This window comes from Haemaphysalis longicornis, unplaced genomic scaffold (genome assembly GCF_048455015.1).
Source record: "Haemaphysalis longicornis isolate Haplotype H1 unplaced genomic scaffold, Haemaphysalis longicornis Haplotype H1 scaffold_1, whole genome shotgun sequence".
Classification (NCBI taxonomy): domain Eukaryota; kingdom Metazoa; phylum Arthropoda; class Arachnida; order Ixodida; family Ixodidae; genus Haemaphysalis; species Haemaphysalis longicornis.
This window is the reverse complement of record NW_027526203.1, coordinates 340,153,020-340,179,982: the sequence shown is the minus strand read 5'-3', so window position 1 is coordinate 340,179,982 and position 26,963 is coordinate 340,153,020. Positions and strand designations below refer to the sequence as shown.

General features: G+C 48.1%; 1 protein-coding gene across 1 annotated transcript; it reads right to left on the bottom strand.

Moving 5' to 3' along the window:
• Nucleotides 1-1,134: 1,134 nt before the first annotated feature.
• On the bottom strand, nt 1,135-26,963 carry LOC144159753 (uncharacterized). Its single transcript, XM_077691451.1, has 8 exons — nt 26,949-26,963; nt 24,883-25,072; nt 15,355-15,477; nt 14,255-14,551; nt 11,418-11,561; nt 9,939-10,950; nt 5,266-5,507; nt 1,135-1,256 (listed from the first exon to the last, which is right to left on the bottom strand). Exons 1-8 carry the CDS (start codon nt 26,961-26,963, stop codon nt 1,135-1,137), a joined length of 2,145 nt encoding a protein of 714 aa, XP_077547577.1.

Genomic DNA, 26,963 nt, shown 5'->3' with positions numbered 1-26,963 from the left:
TGTTGTTGAAAATATTTCCCCCGAAGTGTTTAATTAGTTTAATCAAGAAGCTTTCACTTCAAAGTTCACTACATACGACCACCGATCGGTGAAACTGCGAGTGTCAGAGCGCCGTCACTGCCCCAGCACTTTTGTCGACGCTCTAAACGTATTTAGCGCTGCAAAGCTTTTTTCCCTAGTGCCAAGTTTATCGCCGGAAGAGATCGGACGCGTCTGGGATGGGCTGGAGACCATGTCGCAAACAATCGGGAGCATCGAGCTGATTTTGCTTCTGTCAACACAGTATCCTATGGGACCCCCGCAGCTTTGTACTACCCGGAAGTCCTACCCGGAAGTCGGTTGCGCAGCGTCCCCTGGGGAGCGCAGGAGCCCTATAGAGATACATGGGGTCTTACGAAGGGGTATTTAGTAAAAAGTCCGTTGATACATCACGCGGATACCACTCCTATATTGCCCCCCCCCCAAGAATAAAAAGTATTGCTGGACGTGTTATATGTGTAAAGTAGTGAGGCCGACTTTAAAGTGCTCGCTATAATAGACTATCTATAATGCTCCAGCAAAGATGGTTTCCCTGCAATGCATTTGTGTGCTGTAGTGAAGCCCACTTTAAATATGATCGGTATTTGCTGTTTCTTGGGGATCATTTTACCAGCGAAAAACTGACAGGAACCTTCTGAAAGAAGTAGACAGGACACTCGCGAGTGTCCCGTCTACTTCTTTCTAGGTCCCTGTCCGTTTTTCGCTGGTAAAGTGGTTCGAAGTCAGCACCAACTAGCCCAACTTTCAGCCTTAAATCTTGGGGATACGCAAAGTGTTATCGAGAACTGGGATATCTTGCGTCAATGCAAGTAAATTGCACCTTTCTTCATTTACACTTAAATGGTGTGGGACTAGGTGCTGGTAACACCGTAGGAAGGGAGCGAAAAAATGTTGGCAGGCGGCATTTGTGGAGAACCAGAGCCAGGGTTAGCGGATGTAATCAGTCTAAGAGCAGCCTTTTGCTCGGTTTGTCGCCGTGGTTTATTGGGAGGCAGTTGCGTGAGCTGGATGGAGGCGGACGAACAATTGACCAGTTGTACACCGTCGGCAATTTGTTTTGAACAGCCAAGGCGACCCCTTCGCTAGTCTTGTTTTTCATCTGGAGCGGAACCTTGTCACGGTGTTATAGATGAGCCAGACGATCAGCTGAAAGACGTTCACGGCCGCTAGCCCCAGCAAAAGTGTTGCGTAAGATCCGCTGCTGTCACGCACGAACCCTGCGAAAAAGGTAGCGTAAAATTATACTAGGTAATACAGCCTACGTGCTAGGGATGCGTAATCGCCGGCACGTGAGCAATTCGATGGTCGTTAAAAATCAAAGAACGTTGACATCTTTGGAAATCACTCTGCATACGCTGATACTGCACCGGTAAGTCCAAGGGCCAGGGGAAGTTTCGCTCGCTAACTCCACGGATAACGTGTGCCGCCTGTCCCTGGCACTGAGAAAAGAAAGACCTTCAAAAACCTGTGTTTCCGGGAGTAACATAATTTTCGAATACATGAATAATCTATAGCAAGTAGTTTAAAATATGTACCGTCCGGTAACCTCCTACAACCACCGCCTATAACTGCAGTAGTGGGGAGTCGACGTCCGCTGCTTTACAATTTACGCTGTTTGGGATTCCACGAGTGCAAGAGCAGAGGAATAAATTTATGTAGAAATAACGAAGAAACAAATGTTTATAGCTTTACAAAACACTTTAATTGCTTTTTATATGTTTAAATTTATAGAAAAGAAGTTCACGGGCCACGGCGTATAGAAGTGTCAACTTTCCATAGCCGTCGAAAGCGTCTATGGAGATCAGAGAAGCTATATATAGGTTCGAGGTCGAAGTACGTTGAAGTAAATTATCCTTGAATGTTTTCGTGTAGCCGCGCTTGGTTACCCCCGAGTTCAGGCTTCATTAATTTTCGTGATTCCTGAAACGGGCGTATGTCAGGGTTGATATCATTACTCTAGAATAGGGAAGTTCCGAATCGATACAGTAGGGAAGCGATTATGCCGACTGCGTTCAGTGACGTGTATTGCTTTCATAGCTGCGAAGAAATTGAGGCCTGATAAGAATTTGAGGCTCTCGTTTTCTACCTTCCGCAAGTACTTAGCATTAGTGGCAATAGCTGGTTCGCCGGGCCCTTTTGTGTCTGGAACGCAGGCTTAAGTGGGATCGCGATAAACAAACTTCCTTGATTATTTATTGATTTACTTAATTGATTGATTGATTGATTGATTGATTGATTGATTGATTGATTGATTGATTGATTGGTTGATTGATCTTGTGGCCTGGAGCCAACCAACTTGCAGTTTGAAGTAAATGTACTCTTTAATACGCAACTACAATAAAGTGGTTCAGGTAGGCGGTTTCAACCAGAACTCAGAAGGCAGGGAAAAACAGAAAACCGTACTGCGTGAGAAGTGCTGCAGGTCTTTGCTCGCGAGTTGTCCCTTGTCATTTCGTTTCCAACACATACATTGCTTACCGTGTGCATTGCTTAGAGTAAAATGAGCTCTAAATAAAGCCCTAGGTATATGAGAATACTGCCTCGCACAGAGCGTCCATCACGTGTTGAAAGACGGTAACTAACTGTTCCCGGCCACACACTTGCTAATGCTTTCGAAAATGTAAAGCGGCTTACTCGACGTACGGCTGCGGATTTTTGTTTCTCTGTGCCGGAATCAGGATTCACTCGAGTCTATATTTTGGCTCAGCACGCTATAAGCAATGGCGCGTGATGATTAGAGGCCAGATTTTTAGGCATTAAAAATCACATTTTAGGCGCCTAAAACAGGCGCGCAAAACAACGTTTTAGGCCTCCAACGTCGAAAATATAGGCACGATAAATGAAGACGTTTGCGACCTGTATCTACGATAGCGAAACGAAAAATGTAATTCTTTATGACGGGCCAAAGACGCCAACAGCGGAACATGCCCGTTACAGGTGTTCAATTGTTCCACAAAACTGCTGGACTAATGACGATCCATTGGTCGAATTCGGCAAGCGCACTGCTCACATTCGTGTTCAATAGCCCCCGTCGCTTGCTCCAGCGTCGCATATAGGGAAACAGGCTTTAACAAGAACACCTCAGAGCTGGAAATACTCATTAAAAAAGCGCTGCTTTACGTCTACCTGACTGCAATTTAATTGCGACACAGAAAAAACATTAAAAAATGGTCCCGCCCTGGAAGGCTCGAGAAACAGCAGAGCTGGCGGCCCTGCTCCCTTCATCGTGCACTTCACATGGATTTACGAACTTTCCGCTGAAAGTTCTCCATGACTGGCAGGCCCAGATCGTTTCGTCCGCAGGCTTTAACATCTATCTTAAATTCGACCGCGGCGCTATAGAACAACCGGCCAAGTCTAAAGCCAACGCCCGCGTTACGAACCCAGAGGAAATGCTTTGCGCGCGGAAGGCGATGGTAGGTCAATCGGATGGACGCCGGTTTCGTAAAGCCAGGGACCCCGGTTTGATTGCGACCACGGGAAGCATTTTTTTAATGGGCGAAGACCCTTAGGGGCTGGGGCTGTTGGCACCTCCTGTCGTCGTCGTCGTAATCATCGTCTCATGTAGACACGGTGCTAAAACACCGGGAAATTCGTTTAGACCTCGCGCTAGAACGTAACGCGACCTAAAAAAAAAAAAAAAAAAAAAAACACCGGGACACTCGTTTAAGCCTTGAGCTTGAGAGCTTCGCGCTTCAAAGACAAGGGACTTTTACAGCAAAGCTGTATACCTCTACCCCCAAATGGTTTCATTTCCGTTGGCAAAAACGCCAAGGCGTCAACAATACACCTATACACTGCATGCTTCGCTCCTCCTCAGGTTTCACTCCAGTGGAGATGGCCCGTTCTTTTTTTTTTTTTTTTCCTTAAATGGCGTGCTACGACTCAACGTAAAGGAACACAATATGACGGGCTTATCTGCTTCAGGGGCCTGATTCTCGAAAAAGGCAGCTTCCTTTTGAAAGGATGCAGTGCTGGCGAGAGAACCCCATGTTTTAAGGGCCAAGCCCATTAGGGGCATGGGCTGTCGGCGTCTCCTGTCGTCGTCGTCTTTTCAAGTAGTCACAGTACTAAGACACCGCTCGTCCCGTCCTTTTCACCATCCGTGTCTTTCGTTGCGCTAAATATTATTTCTCCAACATGAACCAACTGGCCCAACAACACGTCTTACTGAAGTTTTCCAACGCCTCGCGCTAGAACGTAACGCGTACTAAAAGCACTCACCAGGACACTCGTTTTCCAACACCTCGCACGAGAACGATTCGGGCTTCAAAAACACGAGACTTTTACAGCAAAGCTGTATACCCCAATCCCTCAACGGTTTCGTCTCCGTCGGCAAAAACACCAAGCCGCCAAAAAATGAATTTATACACTGCATGATTCGCCCCTCCCCAGGTTTCACGTTAGTGGAGATGGGCTGGGATTTTTTAGCAAATAATGTTAGGGGTTTGCGGATTGAAAAGGGGTGGGAGGGAGAAGGGCAGGAGAGGGGTTGGCAGGGGAGGGTGTATTCTTACTGCCCTTCCGGCCTTAAACGGAGCGGTGGGCCCCGAACCCCAGCTCCCGGCTAACTGAACGCCCGGTGGTGTCTTCCACTTGAAGGATTCCTGAGCGGCACTTTTTCCTTGTCTTTCGGTTCACGCCCGCGCACATCACCGGGTCGAAAACGGTCGCCTCTTACTGAGTGCATGTTGCGTGCCCTCCGCACAAGCAGGCGGGGACTTTTCTGGGCCCGCGCCATGCGCTCATTAAGAGGCGACCGCCTTCGGCCGGGTGATGTGCGCGTGCGTGAACCGAAAGACACCGGAAAAGGTGCCGCTCAGGAATCTTCAAGTGGAAGTCGGTGACCTCCACGCCCCCTCCGCGTGCGCACGCGCACTCGGGTCCCGAGAACCCACCGCCATAGCATTAGCGTGCGCGAGCTGCTACGCTAAAACTCCAATGATAGCTGCTCGGTAACATGAGTAATGATGCGAAACTGCACTCAAAAGCGCAAGTTCAGGCTAAATAATGCTCATATAGGCACCGATGTGTAAAATAGGCATTTATAGGCACTTATAGACATTTAGGCAGTAACGTCGAAAATAGGCATTTATAGGCGCTGTAAAAACACCATAAAAGCCTTTCTTAACCTGCATTTTATGCTCATATATCAAAGTGGCGCGATAGAATACCAAGGAACAAGATAGGCATTTGCCTAAAATCCAGTCTCTAGCGATGACTAACCAATGAGGGGAGTCCTGAGGAAGAGGGCGATGCTGCAGGCGGCGTTCATGAGTGAGAGGGCCGCGGGCAGGTCGTCCAGCGAGCATCGCTCCGAGATGAGCACCGGGAACAGGAAGCAGCGCACACCACGGCCGACGCCAGCCAGGAAAGAGCAGACAGCCAGGACAGCGAAGGACCGCCACGCGCTCGAGGCCACCAGAGCCCCGGCCTGGACCACGCAGCTCAGCATCATGGCAGCGTACCTGCAAGCGCGTGGGCTGGCTTATTCAGGAAAGAACCTCCGAGTTCTGCCTGCTGCGCTACATGGGTGGCCAGTTCACGTGGGGATCAAAAATTAGCAGTGGCTTAGCTTGGCTATGCCAGGATATACGTAGCGTGAGCTAAGGTTCAGCTGGTTATTCTTAGGTTTCTTGGTTGTCTAGGATTAGCTGATTATCATGCTTACTGCTGCTAAAACTATTTCCAATCCAATCAAAATCCAGTCCAGTCCAGTCCAGTCACTGTTTCTCCCGCATGAGCAGCACGGCTCTCCAGGAGCCACGCGAAACGGCTATCAAGCGGCTCCGGCGCAGTGACAGACTTGGCTACTGCGCAACGGAGCCGACAGCTGGGCACGCGCCGGCGCCAGTGCGTCTGCCGCGGCTATGAAGTTACTCCTCTGGAATGCGCAGACTGGCGAATATGGAGACCCAAGTCTCCACACACCCGTACTGCAATTGGATTGGATTTCCAATACAATCCAATTTAATTCAATCCAATTCAATCCTATCTATTCCAAATCCGATCCAATCCAATCTCGTGCTCTTCGCGCTTGCGCAGTACGGCCCTTCACGGCCCACGCGAAACTGCTCAACCTCGGCCAGTGTAGCTTACGCTACAAAAAGCGGCGTTTCAGGGTAGGCGCCAGCCAGTCCTCGCAGTGAGGCGGCATCACGGGCACGCTCCACTCCGGGGCCTGACGCGCTCCCGAACGAGCCGACCGCACGTCTGATCAGGCAGCGAAGTGCGTTAACACTTGTCCACTCTTTCTTGTGCGGTCTCCTTTGCTGTGACGAAATACACTGCGTCAGCGTTGCGGCTTGTGGCTTTACTCGGGGGTAAAATCTTGTTTGTTTGGGGCTGCAGTTTATTTTCCCATCAAGAGTGTACCAACGACCATAACTTGCTTATTTTTGTATTAATTAATTTGGTCGGCTTAAATGCCAACACTAAAATACCAATAGTGTTGGGATTTTAGTGTTGGCTAAAATCTTACATATAAAATGAAAGCTTACTTATAACTCTCAAACTTCCTAACTCAGCATGCCGATAAAGGTAAAGTTCATTTCTGGGGTGTCTCTAGTCGAGATGCGGCTGGATAGGAAAAAAAAAAAAAAAAAACTACACCATAAAAAGAGCAGTTTATCGAAGAGCTAACACCTTTCATCTGGGCCTTATATTTGGAAGTCGCGGCAAAATCGAGGAAATATTTCTTAGCCGTGTTCCGTGGTCACTTAAAGATATTACGATTATTCAAAACAGCGCTACTAAACACGACAAGAAAAGACAACGAGGCGCTAAAGATACCGAGAAGTGGAACAAGACACAGATACGAGAAAACACATCAAGTAAAACAAAAACCCCACACATGGCAGAAAACACGGTGGTGCACAGAAGCCAGACGCGGTGGTGCAAGTCATTCACCACCATGTTTTAGGGGTGAAGCACATTAGGGGCTCGGGCTGTCGCCGTCTCCTCTCGTCGTGGCCTCATGTCATCACGGTAAATCAAGTTGTCAAAGTATGTTAAAAAGCAAGTGTATAACGAATAAAACTGGTTCAAAATGAACTAACATGATTTAAACTAGTTGAAAATACAGGAATAATCAGGATTTAATTGCATAAATAAAATTAATTTGTTAAATTCCGTCTCGAAATTGGTTTCAAACGCCAGGTTTTCTCCTGTAAAGTATATACTTCTTAGCATGTTGCGGCGTGTTATTTGTAGACAACTTACGGCCAGTCTGTCTAATACAACACGGCCGAACTGGAGGAGCGGCGAGCGCGCATTTTTGCGCGCCCGCCGCTCCTCCAGCCCGGCCGTGAATACAATTGCTTAAATCCGGTTCGACGCAACAGACGGCGCCACCGCCTCAGCAAGCACGCGAGTGCTCCTCCAACCGGCGCTTCTCCGGCGCCCAATACGCGTGCGTTCTGTGGGAAGAATGAGACTTACAATCTTTGAATGCATCTATACACTGCATGCTTCGTCCCTCTCCAGGTTTCACGTTAGTGTAGATGGTCCGGGATTTTTTGCCACGTGTACGGTGTCTCGTCTTGTTTTTTCACTTGATGTGTTTTCTCGCGTCTGTTACTTCTCCCCCTTGTAGGCATATTTGGCGCAGCTTGTGAAACAAACCTTTCCGTTGTTAGCCAGCGTTGTGTGTTGTCTTTTCTCGTACCATTTAGTAGCGCTGTTTTTAATTATAGTGATCGTGCACCAGCAAGCTCAAAGCACCGCCTTAACTCATTTACAGAGAAGTGTGTGTAGTTCAGAAATTCATTACACCTCGATAGGTGAAGACGCAGATCCAAATGCACGCCCCCTAGGATGACTCTAAAACACGCATAAAGTTCTCCTGGATCTCATATAGCGCTTTTGGGGGGTCCAAGTGCATACTATGAGCAAGAATGCTAATGGGATCCGCGGACGAAATTTGTGGACGCGCATCGCGCTCTTCCAACCATATTCAAATTTTAAACCAAAGCTTTACTAATCTAGTCGAGTGGTTTAGAAGTCGCGGTAACTTTGACCTTCATTTGACTCAGCTGCGCCGTACCCTTGGCAACGCATCATGTGACTCGCCGGGCCGAGCTCCGCCGACAGCTGCGTTCGCTAGCCGCTTCCGCCGCCGCTGCCGGTTTGGCGCATGCGCTCTCCGGAGCTGGTTCGCTCGTGACCACGTTGCTCGCCGCGTGCGTGCGAGCTTTTCCATGGATGAGAGCGAAGCCGGGCCGGTCGGCGGCAAGCGGCGTCTAATAACCCCGCGGATATCGCACGGCGAGCCGTTCGGCTCGGAAAACGCCGGACGCGGGACCACAACCGTGGACGAAGGCAGGCTTTTGATGAGGAGTATAATAATCACAGCTAAATCGGAGGTTAACCAAGTCAAACCGAGACCTAAGCAGGCTAAGCCAAGCTCTCACTTCGCAGATCCAGGGTTAGCTGAGCTAAGCCACAGCTATTTTTTGTCAAATGAGCTGCCTTTATTAGCCGCCTCATGTTTCTCGAATATGAGCATGTGCCTTAAAACCAGTACTTAAAAGCTGTTTGTGAATGTTTGTTACTTTTGCTAATTATTGTGATACTGAATGCGTGTTTTTCTGGTAATCGCAACACGTAAGCATTGTAAAAAGTGTGATTTATCAAACTTTATTGGACATAATATAAACACCCCGGATGAAAAACATCCTGCGTGTCGGTACATGTTTTCACCTCCTTTCTCTCTTTCTCTCTCTCCCTCCCCTTTCTCGGTCTCATACCGTGGATGCGTGTCTGCTTGCGTGTGTGCGTAACAAACGTGAATAAAATAATATGGGTACACTGTGCGCAAGCAGATAGAGTCAGAGCTTTTAAAATCAATACTGCGCAATGGGCTTCACTTAACCCGACCCTACACTTGTACTTTGCAATTCATAGTACCGCTATTGCATTGAAGGCCGCCTTTTTGGGAATTGGTGGGGATTTGAGCCATGTTTATTTAATTTAGATAATGAAGGAATAAATGAGGCTATGCTATTGTACCTTCAGTGCTGTGGAATATACGACAATTTCCCTATGTGGAATACCGACCCAATACAGGAGTGTATTTTCCTTAACGACAAGTTCGTTTTAAACTCGGGGTCTTCAATTTCGGGAAGAACGACATACGAGGCAAGGAGAAACCAGCTTCATGGGAGGTCGGTGTGACAAGCTCCACATTGGTGCCGAGGGTAGCTCGCCTTGAAATATTCATGTTTGTGGTCTATGTATTAGTCTTAGGGGCTTCTCAATTTTATACTCGGGTACAACTTAAGAACGGCGACGGAAGTTGCCGCTGTGCCTCATCACCGCAGCCGGATGTTACTCCGCGCGGCGCAAGTAGTGCGTTACTAGGAATATTTTGAACATGGCACGAGCCGTTTCCGAGATTTTTTGGTCTTAATATGCTTATAAACTACTGCAGCGACGACAAACAAACTAAGTGAGAAAAGAGAGACGATATCATGCATTCACAGCATCTCCTTTCAAAACGCGCGCGCGCCTGTTGACGTCCGGGTCCGTCGCTTAGGCGGAGTGATACCGTCCATGAGCTATTGCCGTTCTTTACTTGTTCCCTTGTATAGCTATGGAGCTTAGATCTTATGGAACAGACCTTAGAGGTGTATTGCGCGTTTGAAATTCTGACTGTGTTGCAATGACACTCGCAATATTATTTCCATGCCACAAGGGCTCGTTTGACATGTGTAAACTCTTTTGCATTAACCCATGTACAGAGTGTGGGGAAGCATATAAATGTCGTTACGACTTATTAGGAAGCAGTGGCTGGACCCCAACCAATAAAAAGCGCTCCCTGGTCGCAGCTCTAGACATATAGGTCCCCCCCGTCTCGGCGGTAGCTTCTTCCTCAAATTCGACTGATGCGGGTTCCTCACTTGGAGATCCAGGCGCGATCGACGGCGGGCCCTGTGAGCAGCGTGGCGATGAGGCAGCCCAAGGAGAAGAGTGCCGACAGCAGGGCAGCCTTCTGGCCTAGCACTCCGCTGTCGTGCGCGTAGTCCACTATCACCAGGCTGAAGGTGTAGGACGAGAAGTTGGCGGCCCCTTTGGACAGGCACACCATCCAGGTGTACGCAGTAGACACTGCCCACAGCTTTTGCAAAAACCCAGACGCCTTGGTGGCGGCAGTTCTCGTTGGCGGCTCGCCTACGACGCTCGCCTCAGGTTGCGCGGCGTCGCCAGAATCCTCGGCCTCTTGTGATTTCGCGATTTTTTCCAGCTGGACCACGGCCTCGCCGAACTTGTGCCTAGGGCTGTCAAAGTGTCCGCTCTCCGATGTTTCGGTGAATCGGGTGTATAGATCAAGTGAAGAGGGTTGCTTCATCATATTGACCTTGTCGGGGAGATGCATACCCGGCATTTCGGCGTCCCTGGCGTTGTCGCCGGGACTGCTCTTGGATGGCCTGGCATGGACCATGGCGAGCGAGACGGTGCTTTTGAGCCACGTGCGCACGTCGCCTCGGCTGTGTTGCAGCTTGACGGCGTTCCCGCTACCTTCTTCGTGGGGGCTGTGGTCTCCGCGTCCGGTTAAAGAGCTTTTTAGACTAGTCACGGCCTCTGGAATTACCGTCGTCTGCGAACCTTCCATTCCGCTGCTTTCAATCGCCGTCTGCTGTTCATCACAAACAGCCTCGTTGGCTGGCCTCTGCCCTTCCGGCCGCTTGAGGAAGATGCAAGCGATGAAGAGGTTAAGAGAAAGGCCACCCAGTAGAAGAAGACAGCCCGAGAAGGCGTACTTGTCGATGAAAAGCTGAACGAGGGACGGAGTCAGCATGCCCGACACGTCAACCGATCCGCTGATGAGCGCCAGTGCAGTCGCTCGGTACTTATCAAAGTGGTGCACCATCAATACAGTTGGGACGATAGATGTTGAAGCGACTCCCATTCCTGCGTGCGGTGCCCAAAACATGTATAATTTTGTGGATTCAAATTGTGTAAAAGCAATAGGGATATTTTCTGCGAACGTTATCTTGCGAGTCAATCGAATCCTTCGGACAGTACGGCTTGCCGCCTATGGTTATGTACCCGAACAAAATTATCTTCTATAACTTTACAGCAGCAATGTAGGCCTCAGAAAACCCGTACTCCCGGTGAAGGAAACAATGCTGGATCTAGCTTTGAGCAAAAAATGTTTGAGCTTTATCAAGGCCCTTGTTCGTTTTGCTGTTGAAATAGATCTTTGATCTTTGCTTTTAAGCATTCGATACACGTTTCTCGAAACGTGCGGTAATTTTTCATTTCGGTTGGTAGAGTTTGTGAAAAACAGGGAATTATATTCTGGAGAAAAACAAGAGATATGCACTCCTAAAATGCGTGCCAGCACACAAGCACCAATATTAGGCACATCTACTCACCGTAACAAATGCCCAAAAGCACAACCAGCTCTAGGATGTCGTGCGTGAAGGAGCTCATGAAGAGCGAACCGGTGCAGAGAATAGCTGCCACGATCAACAGAAACCTCTCAGAGAGCCACTGCAGCGAGACGGCGTAGCAAACACCTGCGTAGACAGAATTTGCTCCATAAAATGCGTACTAATTTAGCTCGACTGTACACAATAAGCAAGCCGAAGTGACGAGTGCAACCATGTTCAAATTTGTTATTTTACACCAGAGCAGGCATCTTTTCACCACGATGAGGGCTAAGCTCGTTGATCAGGCTGCCCTCCAAGTTGCCGAACGATAAAAGGAGCTGGCCCGTTGCTTTCGTGACAAATATAGCCTAGGGCTGTAAATGAGGGCATTTTGAGGCCCGAGATAGAGCAAACCTGAAAGGACTTTGTAAGGAAGCCAAGGCTTTTGAGAAGAGAAACAATAACGGGGAGGACGGCACTTGTTCGATCTTCAGTCTATGCATGCGAGCGTAGCTAGTGTGTATGTGGGGATGCCTGCGTTCAGGTTTCGCAAACCAGCGGCCTGTAATTTGTTAGGATGCGAGTGAGAGGAGTCGAACATTTTCCAACGTACCTGTGCAATTGATTGGTTAAGCTGGATATCGAGGATATCATGGTCGTTTTTACAATTCTCCCTTTTAGCACTCGATGCACCTTTTGTTCGAGAGCGCCTCATGAAGAATGCTCTGTTTTCTATGCAGTAGAGAAAACATCCGGGCATGCCTGAAAACATCCGGGCGTTGGCATGCATAGGGGCGGCAGCCTAAGATAATAGTAAGCAGCTTGCTTGTAATAAGGTTTTGCAGAGATATAGTCCTTCTTGATTAGGCCCGCAAGATTACTCTTTATTATAGCAGTTGCAATCTAACATCTGGAGGTTAGGCTTGGCGACTATTTGTGTACCATGAACGAACGCCTTCCAATTTGCCATGGATAATTTGTTCTGAATTCCACATTAAAGACCGCTACTTTGAGCTACGTTTCAGGTTAATTGTTCTGGAGTCAGTTTTTTAAGAATGAAAAGTTCATCGTGTGATTACGACAGCAATATTCCACACCAGGCTTGCTTAGTGCGTTTTTCCTTTTGTATTTGGAAATACATACTCTGCTTGGACACTTCCAAGTTTAATCAGCTTACCCACCCATCTACCTACGCAACAGGCCGTGTCCAACAAACAAAACTTAGCGTGTGAATTCAGTGTTGACTTAAAACTTAGCGTGCCAGTTCAGTGTTGACTTGAAACTTTTTTGATCACGAAGCCGTAGCACCCCTTCGAGGAGTCACGGCGTGGTGACTTTTTTTGACTTGGAAATTGAGCTTGGCTTGGGTGATCTTCGGTAATGTAGACAATTGGTGTCACCAGCATCGCAGAGGAGGTGCAGACGCCGTTTCAGAAGTCTTTTATCACTGTAGTAGACAGCGGTATTGCTATATAAATATTTTCGCTGATGTGCAGTAGCGCCGGCTGTGATATGCTTTGACTTTCCAACACTAAGTTTACACGTCAGTCCAATAACACTGCAGTATATTTTTAACCTGTCCGGCTTGGACACTAAGTGTGCGAAGAAATACCGCATTTGCACGATTCTAACGCGCCTCGATTGTTACGCGCAGGTAAGTTTACGTAGGAAAAATTGGGAAAAAAAATTGATGCCGATTCTACCACGAAGAAGTAAAAGACATGACACCGCGTACCTAGCAAAAGACATTTTATTTGGCTCACGCCAATGTGGCAGCAAAAATCTCTTGTGCTTCATGAAATTCCTGATCCATCTCCTGCTGGCATTAAAAATAGCGTGGGAAACTTTGAAAGTGTTCATTGAAACTTTGGTTCATTTGCCGCTAATTTATGAATTCTAACTAGGAGGCTTCAAATACTTCAAGTTAGTTGCTCAGGGCCGGTGAAGCCATGCAGGAAAATGTGCCTCTGCTTTACGTCAATGGCGCACTCATGTCTTCGGGACGCCCAGTGCGCATGATGCTGCTCGGTAGAAAGAGGTACTGATTGCAGCCGCAAAAATAAGTACAACAGTTGGCTAAGGTATGCCCATTGAGGAATGGGTGCACCAAAAAATTACTCACGCGATGCCGATGGATTGTTTTGGATTCGATTGAGTGGAATTTTGAGAGGAGGTCCTCTTCATGACACTTTGAGGCCGATTTCGGTTTTGAGCCAGATTCTAACTCGCACGAAAATTGGGAGGCTACTTTTAGCAAAAAGAAAGGTGCGTGCTAGAAAATCATGCAAATAAGGTACCCGCTCCAACCCACGCGGTTACTCAGTACTTGAGGCGTTCTGTTGCTGAGCATGAGCTTACGTCACTGTATATTTGATCTAGACGAAAAGAAAAGCCTGTGGGTTGGACATATTGGCGTACGTTGGAGGTCCTCAAGATTGTCTGAATTAATCCGTAGCTCTCTACCATAGCGCTCCCTCCCCACAGCCGAGATGCAGATTCGTCCTGCAGAACCCCAAATTCGACCAGAAATGCCGGTTGAAACTTAAAAGCGCCTTTCCGCCGCGTCTACTAGAAATATTTACTACTGCGCCTTCTTCGCTAAGGGAACAATGTACAAGTCTTGGGAGAATGACCGAAGGTTGCTTCAGAGAATGCGTCATGTGTACGAATGAATGAGTTCTGTTCTGTTCGAGCTCTGTGTACGAGTTCTGTTCGTGTCTTTCCTGCCAATCCGTTCAGCTGTGCTATATAGTACACTGCACGGCGTTTTCCCTTCCTCGACAGCGTTTGTGAGATAGGTGCCGTCCACAGTGTACAGCCGGCCTTGGGGGTATACTCGCCTCCCACGTTAATGATGACCAGCATGATGGTGAAGGGCCAGGAGGCGTCTCTGCGTGGCACGTGCGGGAACTGGTCCATGTACCCGGCGTATAGAACGGCTGCGCACACGACCGGCAGCCAAGTGAAAAAGGAGTAGCCCGAGCACGCGGCCGCGGCCAGCCATGCGCGGGCTGTGTCCGCCTGCCGTGCCGGCGGGGGCTCGGACTCTTCGCAGCTGCACTGGCTCACCGCCAACGCTTCCATCGAGCTCCCCGACATTGGGAACACAGTGCTGGTGAACAGTCCAAGTCTCAAACCTGCGTCACGGAGAGGCACGTGTATCTGAACCTGTACACGCACACCTTCTGTGGGGCAGAGCGCCTGAGACATTTGTGAGTAAGCGCAATGTCATGGGTTTCATGCGGAACCATGGTAGATGTATATCGGAATAAAAGCGTATTTTTTGCTTGTTTTCCACTGCACTCATTGTAGCGGAAAGCCACCGCAATCCTTCAACGCACAAGCGCTCCACACCCTCTTCCGCACTGTGGAAGTGGGGGAATCACTCGACAGAGACATTTTTTTTTTTTGCCGGGCTGGGCGAAAATCAGGCACTCATGCACCGGTTGCTCGTTCATGGAGGCCATCATAGACGTTTATTTGAAGTCATCAGTGTGAAACCGTGAACAAAAAGAGGACATCTAAGCGGACTCGAAAGCCTTGATCGCACCTTTTATACGTTTGCTTTTCTCGACCAGACTTCCTCGAAACGGTCCGTAAATCCGCTCTTTCCAACGTGTACCGTCTTTCCGCTGACAAAGTGACCAGCATTGACCGCTTTCATCCTAGGCCGGTTGGATATCTTTAATTAACCCCAAAGTAAACCGCTGTAGAAGAAGCTTGTTTACGCGATGAAAAATACAAATCACTGCTTTCCGCCGGTGGGGATTTTAAACACTTTCGCCGGTCAGTGGCTAGCAGTAACAGAAAAAAGGCGAGGTAGTACGAAGCGCTTGGCAACACCGCGAGCGCTTATGGAGCGTGCTGCACCATGGTACGTAGTCTGTGAGGCCTTACCTCCATCGGCGCGCCTCCGTTTCATTGGCTTCCGTAGTGGTACCAACGATGCGCCCTCCTGTCATGACGCCCTCGGCATGGCGTCCAAAGGCCAGGCTGCGGTCCAGGCGACAAACCGGGAAGCTGCGCTCTTCGTCTTTGTCACTGTCTACTTGTGCGATGGCGACTGCAGAACCACGAGCAAACAGGACGCGTTCGTTACATGTTTCCGCCAAGACACAGCGCCCTGAAAAGGCTCCTATTTGGACTAATTTATATCTTCATAAGGAGAGAGGGTAAGTAAATTTAGTTTTTTTTTTCATGAACGCGAAGAGATCAGAAGAGTGAAAGAGAACTGCTTCGCTAGTTCGAAGCTCTTCTAAAGCGAAATAAACAGAGAATACGCGGCCGTGTTTTATGTAATGATATTTTTAACAGTAATTACAGTAATATGTGACAAATTGCACCCATCATTTGGTTAATGCGCATTGAAGTATTAGAGCACAGTCTCTGGGCTGCGCTTACGCATGTAATATGAATAGCGTCTCGGTTGAACTTGCAGAGACGCCGTTCATCGTGGTTATCTCTCTGACACTGCAGGGACACTGAAGTGAGCAGTGGGGCAAATCTTACTGGGAACCGGAAATATTCCGGTGGGGCTGATTCCTTGTGGGGTCTCACGTGATTGGCTGCGCGCGCAAAAACGTCACGAAAACCGTCCCGGGCAGCCAGTCACGCCAGACTCCACGAGAAATCAACCCCACCGGACGTTTTCCGGCACCCAGTGTGTAATGTTTTGTGCAGGGTAAAATCTAGAGTCCCTAGACAGTGCTTTGATGCCTCTGGGGGCGTTTCCAAAAATTTATTTAAGAAAAAGTCATTACAAAAGCGTTGTATCGCTTTCGTCATCCTCTTTGCCTGATTTGGTGGCGTTTTCTGTGGCGTAATACTGGTATGTGGGGATTGGCTGGACTACACGGCAAATAGCGTTGTAGAAATGGCAAGTGGCGTCGTAGCCTCGTGACGACATCCATGCGCCAGAGCTCGGTCTTGAATTTAGCGACCTGAGCCAAACCGAGCGCGATGTGCTGCTGCTTTCGCAGAAGGCAGGATTCCGAATGCAGATATACGACCTGTGGAGCTACGAGAACATGTAAATGGCCCTTCACATCTCTACACTTTTAGGAAGGGGAGAAAAATGGGCCGGGAAGATGGGAGTTGCGTGGCAATCGTAAAATAGAAAAAAAGCTGAGCAACGTGCGCTTTCATTTCTTCCAGGTGAAAATATTTAGGAAAGCACCGTTGCTACCGTGAAATGGGAGAGGCAGTGATGGCAGTGATACCAACAGGATGGCTGATGGTGCCCAGACCTCCACATACTACGCTTGAACAATGCTAGACTACGTGTGGCCTGCATAAAAGCTGCCGGCGAGGGTACCCTCCGGTGGACAACATACACAAGTAACGTCGCCTACCAATTGTTCCACGTGCCTTGGATTAGAGTCGAAATCTTTCGACATGAGGTGGTCCGAATAAACTTTTCGATGTGTCAACTTCTCGTAAGAAGTGCACAAGCGGAGCGTAGTCAGCCTCTGTTCACGTAATGAATGGTGTGTGCCTCAGCGCGTGCTTCAGAAATAAAACACGAAGAAAAGGGTCGCGTTTCCAGGCGCTTCTGCTCCTCGCAAGCAGCGGCGCAACTAATAAGTCGTCCCTCAACGTGTACCCACGGGCATGACCGGACTATTAGACTGAATAGAGGCAAACTCAGCTGTGTAATCCGAATGTTGCTTTATTGTTTCTAGTCTATATGAACGACATCGGATCCAACTTCAACTCCTCACTGCGTCTGTTTGCCGACGATTGCGTAATATACAAGGAAATAACTGAACCAAACGACGTAACCATGTCGCAGTCCGGTCTGACAAAATTATCAGAATGGTTCCGTTTATGGAAAATGGAAATAAATGTTAACAAAACCAAGCATGTACGTTTTCAATCTGTTGCAGATCCTTCACCCAATGAGTATGTGATAAACAACTTAGTAATTCAAACAGTCCCATCTATGAAATATCTGGACATTTTATTCCACTTTGATCTAACCTGGACTAGCCACGTAGAATATATTACCGCGAAAGCATTAAGGAAATTTGATCTTCTTAAGCGCCGCCTGAAACTTGCGAACAAAGACACCAAACGTCAGGCATACAATACTATAATCGGGCCAACCCTAGAATATGCTTCCATAGTATGGCGCCCTCACACAGCAATCCTTACTGATACGCTCGAATCTGTTCAAAACTAAGCCGCGCGGTTTATTTTGTCACGTTGTTTCTCGCTATGAAGTGTGTCATTCATTAAGAAGAGTTTAAATCTATCACCACTTGCCATGCGCAGAAAATATTTCCGCTTATCCTTCTTCCACAAATTATATCACCGTGACTCGCCATTCATTCACCCTGATTCGTACATTTCCACACGTGTCGACCATGATCATAACCCAGAACCTATATTTTCGCGCACAAAGGAACGCCAATACTACCCCCTTTTTTTGTCGATAAACGAATGGGATTCTCTGCCTGCCAGCATTGTAACGCATACGCAGCAATCTGCTTTCCAGTCTGCATTATTTGCGTTCCTTGAATGTGATAGACAATCTTAGCCACCCGCCGCGGTGGCTCAGTGGCTAAGGCGTTGCGCTGCTGAGCACGAGGTCGCGGGTTCGATTCCCGGCCGCGGTGGCCGCTTTTCTGATGGAGGCGAAAAGCAAAAACGCCCGTGTGTACGAGATTTCGGCGCACGTTAAAGATCCCGAGGTGGTCAAAATGAATCCGGAGCCCTCCACTACGGCGCGCCTCATCGCCTGCGTTGCGTCGGCGCGTTAAACCCCACAATCAAAATCAAACAATCTTAGCCATTGCCATTTTTTTGCTGCTGTATAACGTAATGTGCAGCTTTGTCGAAACCTTGCTGTGTTCTTTCCTGCATATTTTGGTTGACCGACTGCGTATCCTGCGCATGTTTTCTTGCTTTCGAGTTAAAAAAAATAATTGCTGTTGTCATTGATTACTGCTTGAAAACCCTTTTATGCAATGCCCTCGAGGCCCTCCACAGTGCACGCGTAAGAACACACTTCCAACGCAGCGGAACGGGCAGGATCACTCTACAAGGCACGAATGCTTTCGCATTCACTACTTCATAACACGCGCTGAGATGGGCTGTCAGCTTTTAAAGTGAAAGCTTTCCTAGCGGGACCAATGGCGCCCTGTCAAAAAAACTAGTGCATTTCCCCATAGACCGGTTGGTCGACCGAAAAGCTCTGATAAGATGTCTGCACACACGGCGCGTGTGTGAAACCGGGCTTCCAGCGTGTCCAAAACGGTTACTTGGAAATGGCGAAAAAGGAACGGGTATGGATAAGACAATACACGCATCGATCACGAAGAAGGAGTACAGTATAGTATACCTTTATCTCATAAACCACGTATCGGTACACATTAGGATCGTTCGTATGGACGCGTTTACATAGTGTGCAAAAATTCATCGCATGGGTTCGTCCTTAGTTTGGGATTTGGGTCTTTGAAGGTTTGACGATCGATTGGACGCACTTTCAGCGAAGGTTTTGACGCACGTTTTTGACGACGTTTTGATGTGGGAAAGCTTCCGCACTTCCCCCAACTTTCTTCGGAAAGGGATGGTAAAGTTCTTTTTTTTTTTGTAGGCAGCGTTGTGCAAGTTAACTAATGCAAATAATCATTTGACTCTGCCGAGGAAGCCTAGAGCCATAGTTTATCTACAACGTGCGCCAGAAGAGAAATCACATTGCGGCGCTCGCGGCTGCCACACCAACTAACGCAACGACGCCACAGTGGCCTGCAGTGCTGTTTCGGGCTATCTAAGCTATGAAAATTTTTACTGTCTCCTGTTATAAATATTGACGTTTTCGGTTCTTTACGGGCAGGTTGTACAGGTTAAAAGCACTGGTAATCCGCCAAACTTAGCCCTGCAGACTTGCAAGTGTGTCGCTGCAGCCGACGTCATCAAATCGGCGGTTGGGGTGGTGCGAGGGAAACACTCTCAAACGGGCTTTGTTTTCGTCATAAAATATGTGCAAATTGGTCAAAAAAGCTTCGTACATGGCCTGAGTATTCCACACTTTAGTATCTAAAGGGTAATTACGCTGTGTTTAATACTCACTCCGGTGACCCTTCAACGGCGTCGTGCATCCCCGCGGCCGCCGCTATTGTACGGGCTTCTGGTGCAGGCGTTGCGTCTTCAAAAAGGGGGAAACCAGCCATTGAAGTGAGCGACGTTGCTTGCATGGACTTCGTGGTACTACGTCAGCGTGTCTCGCGAGTACACGCAACACAGCAACACGCCCGAGCAACACAGAGGAAAGCTCCTGAGCGTGGCGCTATACCTGATAAATACCGTGGGTCGTCTTTGAATACAAACCATTTTTCAGCGCCCGCTGTTAATGGGAAACTCCCGGCTGTCTTGCCATCCTTTTCAAGCTCACGCTGGCCAGCGTATGCGTACCGTGTGGTCTCCCTCAAATTGTTCTTCATCTGCGGCGCCAAGGAGACGATAGATGTATGGAAAACTTTATTTGGCCCTGCAAGTAGAAACAATTAACCACTAAGCGGGCCGCTCCCACGTCGAGACCGGAAGGCCAAGCCTCACAGCCACGTCGTGAGCCTGGACAGCCCAGAGTTGATCGTCCAGGTCCGCACTGCGAAGTGCAGCCTCCCACCTGGACGCGTCCTTGATCGCCGACGTGGTGGTGGTGGTGATTGTTGTGTAGGATCGGCGGGGTTAGCCTGGCTGGATATGCCGGCAATTGCTCCGCCCAAGCTCCTCCTAATTAGTCAATGTTAGGGTCCTTTCACCACCAGTTAGCCAGTTCCATCTCCTGAAGGAAGCTTAGTAGAAGGCGCGACGCGTCTCTGCGCAGCATCCAATGTCCCCTTGGGAAAACAATGTGGTCCATGGTGTTGTGTGGGCAACACGTTACATAATGGTGTACATCCCCGACTACTGAACATGACGAACACAGAGACGATCACAGGAGGCCCACCTTGAATAGCTATACTGTGGTCTTGGCTGAGCCCGTTCGGATGCGATACAGCAAAGTTGCCTCCGATCTCGTAAGTCCCTTTGTGACGCAAGGCTGATGATAGGGATCTCCCAAGGACTTGAAATGTTCGATGACTGTTCGCTTGAAGTCAAGTCTTCAATTCGGTCGCAAAATCAGAGCATGGGTTCGAGTGTGGCTAAAGCACCACAATCCTGGCAATAAGGCTCCGTATACGTCCCAGGATAAAACATATTCAGCCTCCCCGGGCAAGGATAAGTACCAGTCTGCAATAAGCGTAACGTAAGTGCCTGAGACTTTTCCAGTATCATCATAATCATCATCATCCTCCTCCTCCTCCTCCTCATCATCATCATAATCACCATCATCATCACCGTCGTATTCATAACCACCACCATCACCATAACCATCATAATCATAATCATCACCGACGTCGTTATCATCATCATAATCATCATCATCAGCCTGATTAGCTCCACTGCAGGACGAAGGCCTCCCCCAGTGACCTCCAACCGCTCCTGTCCTGCGCTACTCGAGTTCACAGTTTACCCCCGAAGTTCCCTATTTCATCTCTCCATCGTGTTATTGACCTCCTCCTTCTTCTAGACCCGTCCCTTGCTACCCACTCTGTCACCCTTTTTTTTTAATTGCGAAAGTTTGCTCTGCCCCTAATCGTCCACCGGTTGTTGGTTCGTCTCACTACATGACCAACCCGAGTCCATATCTTTTTCGTTATTTGAACCATGATATCGTCAACTCTAGTTTGTTATCTGATCCAGGTAGCTCGTTTCTTGTCCCTGAGTTATTCCTAACATCATTCGTTCTATGGCCCGTTTAGCCGACCCAAGTTTTGTCCCTGAGTTATTCCTAACATCATTCGTTCCATGGCCCGTTTAGCCGACCCAAGTTTGCTTTGTAGCGCTTTAGTAAGGTGCCCAGTTTAAGCTCCGTATGTCATCACCGGCAGTATGCACTGGTTGTAGATTTTTCTTTTGAGTGACAGAGGTAGCTTACTTTGCATTACTTGGGAGTGCTTACGGAGTGTTCCCCAGCACATATTTATTCTGAGCTAGAATTCTCTCTCGTGGTTGGGGTCAGCACTAACCATCTGTCTGAGGTAGTTATATTCTGTTAGTTCTTCTGGCGTTTCGTTTCCTAAGCTGAAGAAGACGTTGTTAGCATGCTTATTCCTTATTACTTTCGATTTATTCATATTTGTCGCTAACCCCACGGCTGTGGTTTCTGATTGTAGTTCCTCAAGCTTCGTTTGCATGTGTTCTGCAGTCTCACTCAGCAAGACTATGTTGTCCGCAAACCTCAAATGGCTCAAGTATTCCCAGTTTATCCTTAATAGTATGTTTTCCCAGTCAAACTTTCTAAATACCCCCCCCCCCCCCCCCCCCCAGATTAGCTTTGGCAAGATGGTATCTCCCTGTCTTACCCCCTTTATCGCTTTGCTTTTGGAGGGTTATCCTGCCTGTGCATTCCTAATATATGCCTTCTAGAAGTATTATGCAGGTCTCCTCTATTCCCAAGTCTTTTGGTGCTTCTAGCACGGCTGCGGTGAGTACAGAATCAAACGCTTTCTCGTAATCTATAAATGCCATGCAAAGAGGTTTAGTGTACTCTGGGCATTTTTCTATCAACTGATTGACGACATGGATGTGATCCATGGTTGAGTACTCTTTCCTAAACCGAGCCTGCTATCTGGATTGTTGGGCATCGAGGCTGCCACCTTTCCGGCTAGCTATAACTTCGGTAAAGAGATTGCAAACAACTGAGAGTAGGCTGATGGGTCTGTAGTTTTTGAGGTCCTTGATATCTTTCTCCTTATGAATCCAAATAATGGAGGCGTTTTTCCAGGTTATGGGCACTAATTTGCTTTTTCAAGTTTTTATAGGATGCGGCAAACCTCAACCCTGCGGTTAAGAAGATAATACGTCGTGATCTCATTGTATGTGGAAGGGGAGTCTGTTCTCAAGGAGTACCTCCACGCCGTGGAACGGGGAAGATCGCAGGGTAAGAGCTTACGCTGCCTCATGAGCAGACTCATTGGGATTCAGAGGGGCTTCCTCAGTCGCCCCAAGATGAGCAGGAAACCAACAGAAGTAGGGCTGATAGTTCTCCCGAGTTTGCATAACTGAGACGAAGGAGAGCTTAAGATGAGCTGGCGCTTTCGCCCATCCACGCACCGTTTAATTTGCTGGTTGGTTAAGCCGCCTTAGTACCCGGGACAAGGATAACGAGCATGTTTGTAACACGGCAATGCATGACGACACAGCATAACTTCTACAATGCATCCAAATTAATGTTCTGATTCAAGTTCCCGCGTTTTTCTTTTAGAGGACCCCTGGCTGCAATGCGCTTTTCAGCTTTTCAAATACCTGAAATGCTTCTAAAGCGCGACCAATAAGCGTGCCCAGTTCTTAGATCAGGTGGCTACGAAATACTGGATTTAAAATATTGGTGCTCAGTGCACATCAGATAACTTTGGAATTTCCTGAAGATATTTTTTTCTGTTTCTTCATGTTATTCACAGTCTGGGCGATGCTCGCGTGATTTAGGAACGGTACACCAGCAATTTAACCTCGGTTGGTCGGCTTCATTTCGGTTGCATCAATAAACAAATTTGCGCAACTTTGAATAAAATTGCAACAAAAGCAACACAGGGACTGGGATAGGTGTCTTCTGCGGCAAACAAAATCACGCAACCGGTCATAACTACGGTTTTCAAAGTGCTTCCAGGCAAATAAAGCCTTCCAAACACAAATGAAAGAGTGAAAGCGTTTATGGGAACCGCTGCAAGGTATCTTTAAGGCTGTTTGTTCCTTGTCGAATGGCAGTAATTACATGTAATGCCGGTTCCAGTGTTGCACGCAATAAACGCCGATCATATATTCTTTAATGCTGCCCGGAGTTGCCTTGAAAAAGCTTTGGCCCGTGAAGAAACACACAGCGCACTTTGTGCCGCCATCGCCTTTGTAGGAATAGTGCGGTGAAGGGGTGCTTTTTTTTTTCTTCTTGTTCGCGCAATCTTGCACGAAACCGGTTCAGCCGTATTTCAGTAGCCAACAGTTTGTAAAATACTGTGTTTGCATTTCCCGTTCTGCTTTAGCCATCTGCGGCGTCCACGAGTTTCGTTAGCGCGTGGCGTAGCAGCGGACGAATTTTTCTGGTTTTCCTCCCCTTTAGCGCCTCGTGCAGGCGCCACAGCGCGCGCAAGGGTCTCCGAAGAGACAGATTCAGCTGCTCCTTCGCTTTCGGTCTGACCGCCTTGACAGCGGCGCCTTTCCGACGTCCAAATGGCTCGGCACGGAAGTGGCGAATAAACTCGCAAGCGGCCGCCTGTATTTGACCTAGAAACGGCGCAGTCTCGCACGGGGCTGATTTCGGCGGAATTGATGCGGAACTGCGTTGGGTGGGCTTAGAGTGTTGTTCCCGCCTTATTCGACATCGCCACCACGTGCGTTGCGTGGCCCATTGCGCTGCTAGCGCAAGAGAAAGTGTGCTTCGTTTGGTGTTCCTTCCCGTAGCCATGATTGAACTGTAGGTATCTTTGTACTATAGGCTGGGAAGAAAGCGCACTGTGAGTGTAAACATGTAAAAACAGAATGAAGAGCCAACGGTTACCGTGACATTTGTGCAGAATGAAACCGTAAAATGAGGCAATGAAACAAAGAAGAAAAAAACCTACTTATAGTGACGAGAAGTAGTTCAGCCTGCACCCTGCTCCAGTCACAGTTACTCAGCAAACTCAGCTAATACAGTCCGTCGAGCCCTGTGTCGTCTGACCGTCATTGTTAATGCAATTCTCACCCCAAGTGCAGCGGGAAAAACTGTATGGCGCAACTTGCGCCCTGAAAAGATGTCCTGAAACCTTAAATGAACACCGAACCGGCTAATTACACATTGTAAAATTATTTTCTAAGCCGAAACTCTAAAACATATAGGCCGCCTTCTGGGTTTTTTGCTGCATTCGTATACAGTCATTTTCTTAGATGAAAGACGCATCCAAAAGTGTCCTTGTCCTCGCACCATGTTCCTCGCCGATTGTGACGGCATACTGAAACACCCACAGGCCTGAATATAGCGGAGTTCGAACGCGTTTGACCAATGTAAACCATATGTGAATGCGTTACAATGTAAACCGTATGTGAATAAGTTAGTAGGCTTGAGCTAAACTTTTATATTTCCGCTACATACTCCTGTAAGCGATGACACAAGATGAACAGAACAAGCGACAAATAAAAGTTTGAAAAACGCGCTACACTCTCCTAGATTTCAGTCAGCGACTTCGTGTCGTGACAGCAATTAAGCCCGTACTGTACCAACCCTGCGCTTAGTAAGACGACGAGGCAATGTGCAGGAACATCTGTTTAATGCATTGCCGCCGAATGGTTGACATCTGGTGAAGTGTGGGTGTCCGGGCACCACGGGGTAAGGGGTTGGCGCGCTAATTGACGTCGTTCGCCATGCCTGAAGATCAGCCGTAGTGACCGTGTCCATAGCCGTAGCCGTGGTTGATGTGCGTGTGGTAATGGAACTTGCGACCCACTGGGTGGTAGCCGTAGCCACCGTGACCGTAGCCGCCGCCTCCGTAGCCACCGCCTCCGTAGCCGCCGCCTCCGTATCCTCCGAAGTGGTAACCTGCCATGCCCACAGCGACAAGGGCGGCCAAGAGGAGTACCTGCCGGGGACACGTCGAAATCAACGAATAGCTCGCACGGGAAACGCTTATGCTCGCTGCAAATGGAAACTTGACGCAAGCACAGTTGTTTTGCTACAATTGGCAGTTTCCGGTTGTTAACCTTTTATTTAAACCACGTGCATGAAGATGAAAAGCCGCTTTTTAGATTGATCGCTTACACTGACTATATATGTTGTTATAAGAACACACAAAAATCGTGGAATACAAGTACAAGTGTGAGTACAATCGCGCAGTAATAATTATATGGACACTTCATTTCGGGAAGAGGATGAGGAGGCAAGACGGCGTCACGAGGTAGCGAGCGCACTTTCTCCGTGAGTACTTTCTTTCGAGAGGTGCTCCCGGAATACATTCTGCTTGAGTGGTCACTCCCACACGCCTACCAAATGTTCGAAAGTGATCGGTGCACGATCTCCGTAATCAGCTTCTTTGACAGCAGCTTTCGTACAGGAGATACAACGATACGAACTACGATGCATGTCTAAGACAAACACCTTAATTTCATCGAGTGAACTGCAGCGTGATTTTATGCAAATGCCAGAGAAAGACAAATTTATTTAATGCTCTCATCTTTTTTACCTCTATGCGCGCATCGAAGAGTTCTACACTTTCTCGCGCTCCCTTGCCAAATGAGAAAACCGGCCGGGAGAACAGGTGACAAGATTCGCGCGAACTGGGTCGAGTGAGCGATCCGGAACGGCTACTCTCTTGCAAGCAGCAATTTACCCCTACCGCGTCATGTAGGGCGAGCAGTTCAAGAATTAGCACGTAATTCTAATTATAAAAAGAAAACGAGAATTACAGCGCACTTCCGCCTGGTGCAAATACGCATTGAGAGCGAAAAGTTTAATATACAGAAATGTGTGCATGGCAGTTAAGATACATGTCACATGTTCAAAAAAAAAAAAAAAAAGAAGAGCAAAGTTGAGGTATAATACTTGGCGGTACAATATCAGCTTTGGAGACTATGAAGAGAGCTGACACGTTGATCTTTCTAACGAAGGAAAAAAAAAAGGGCTTGCAATAACGAGCGTTTCGTTTTCCGGGGCCATCTTAACCGCGCGCGAGGTAGATGGTACCTTTTGCGCGGGTAATTGCTTAAACTTTATATAAAAAAGCTATTTTATGCCCTTAAAAAAGAATCAGAGTCCCTATGTTAAGAGAAAGATGCTTAAATAGCGAAGCTTTCTCCTTTGCAACCTGAGTCAAAGTCAAAGTCCAAACCACAAACTGCTTCGACCTTGTCGGAATGGCGCAATCGTATAGACGTCGAATTCATGACGCGAGGGACCCAGGTTTGATTCCCCCCAAGGGGAGGGTTTTTTTTCTTGAGGCGCTTGATGTGCCTTCGCCTATTACAATCATCCTTGTTTGGGGAAAACAAATGTGTAAAGTTGGCTTTCCTGCACTGCGTTTTGGCGCGACATCGAACGTTATCAGGGAGGGAGGCGTAGGAAGCTTCGCTTAAAAAAAGCCTGCAAGTTGTAGCTAAGCCTTTTGCCTCAGTTCGTTGCCAGTAAACACGCGAGCGACTACCGTTTTACACTTTTCTATCCTTTCGAAAATTCACCGCTCACAAACGAGGGCTGCAAATTGGAAGAGCGACACAAGCGCTTTTGGTATGATTTACCAGCTAGCCTATCATCGCCGTTTGCATCATTCACCGCAAGTTCTTTCGCCGTCTTGCGGGCCTGACTGCAAGACGGGGAAAGGAAGCGGGCGGCAAGAAACAAGGAAACAAGGAACTCGACGCGTAAGGAACGGTCGCCCACATTACAGCAACTTGGGTTACAGCAACCTGACCGTCCGGCCAGCACGCGACTCGATGTCGGACATCACTGTGCGGCGTCCTTACCGTGTAGAGCTTCAT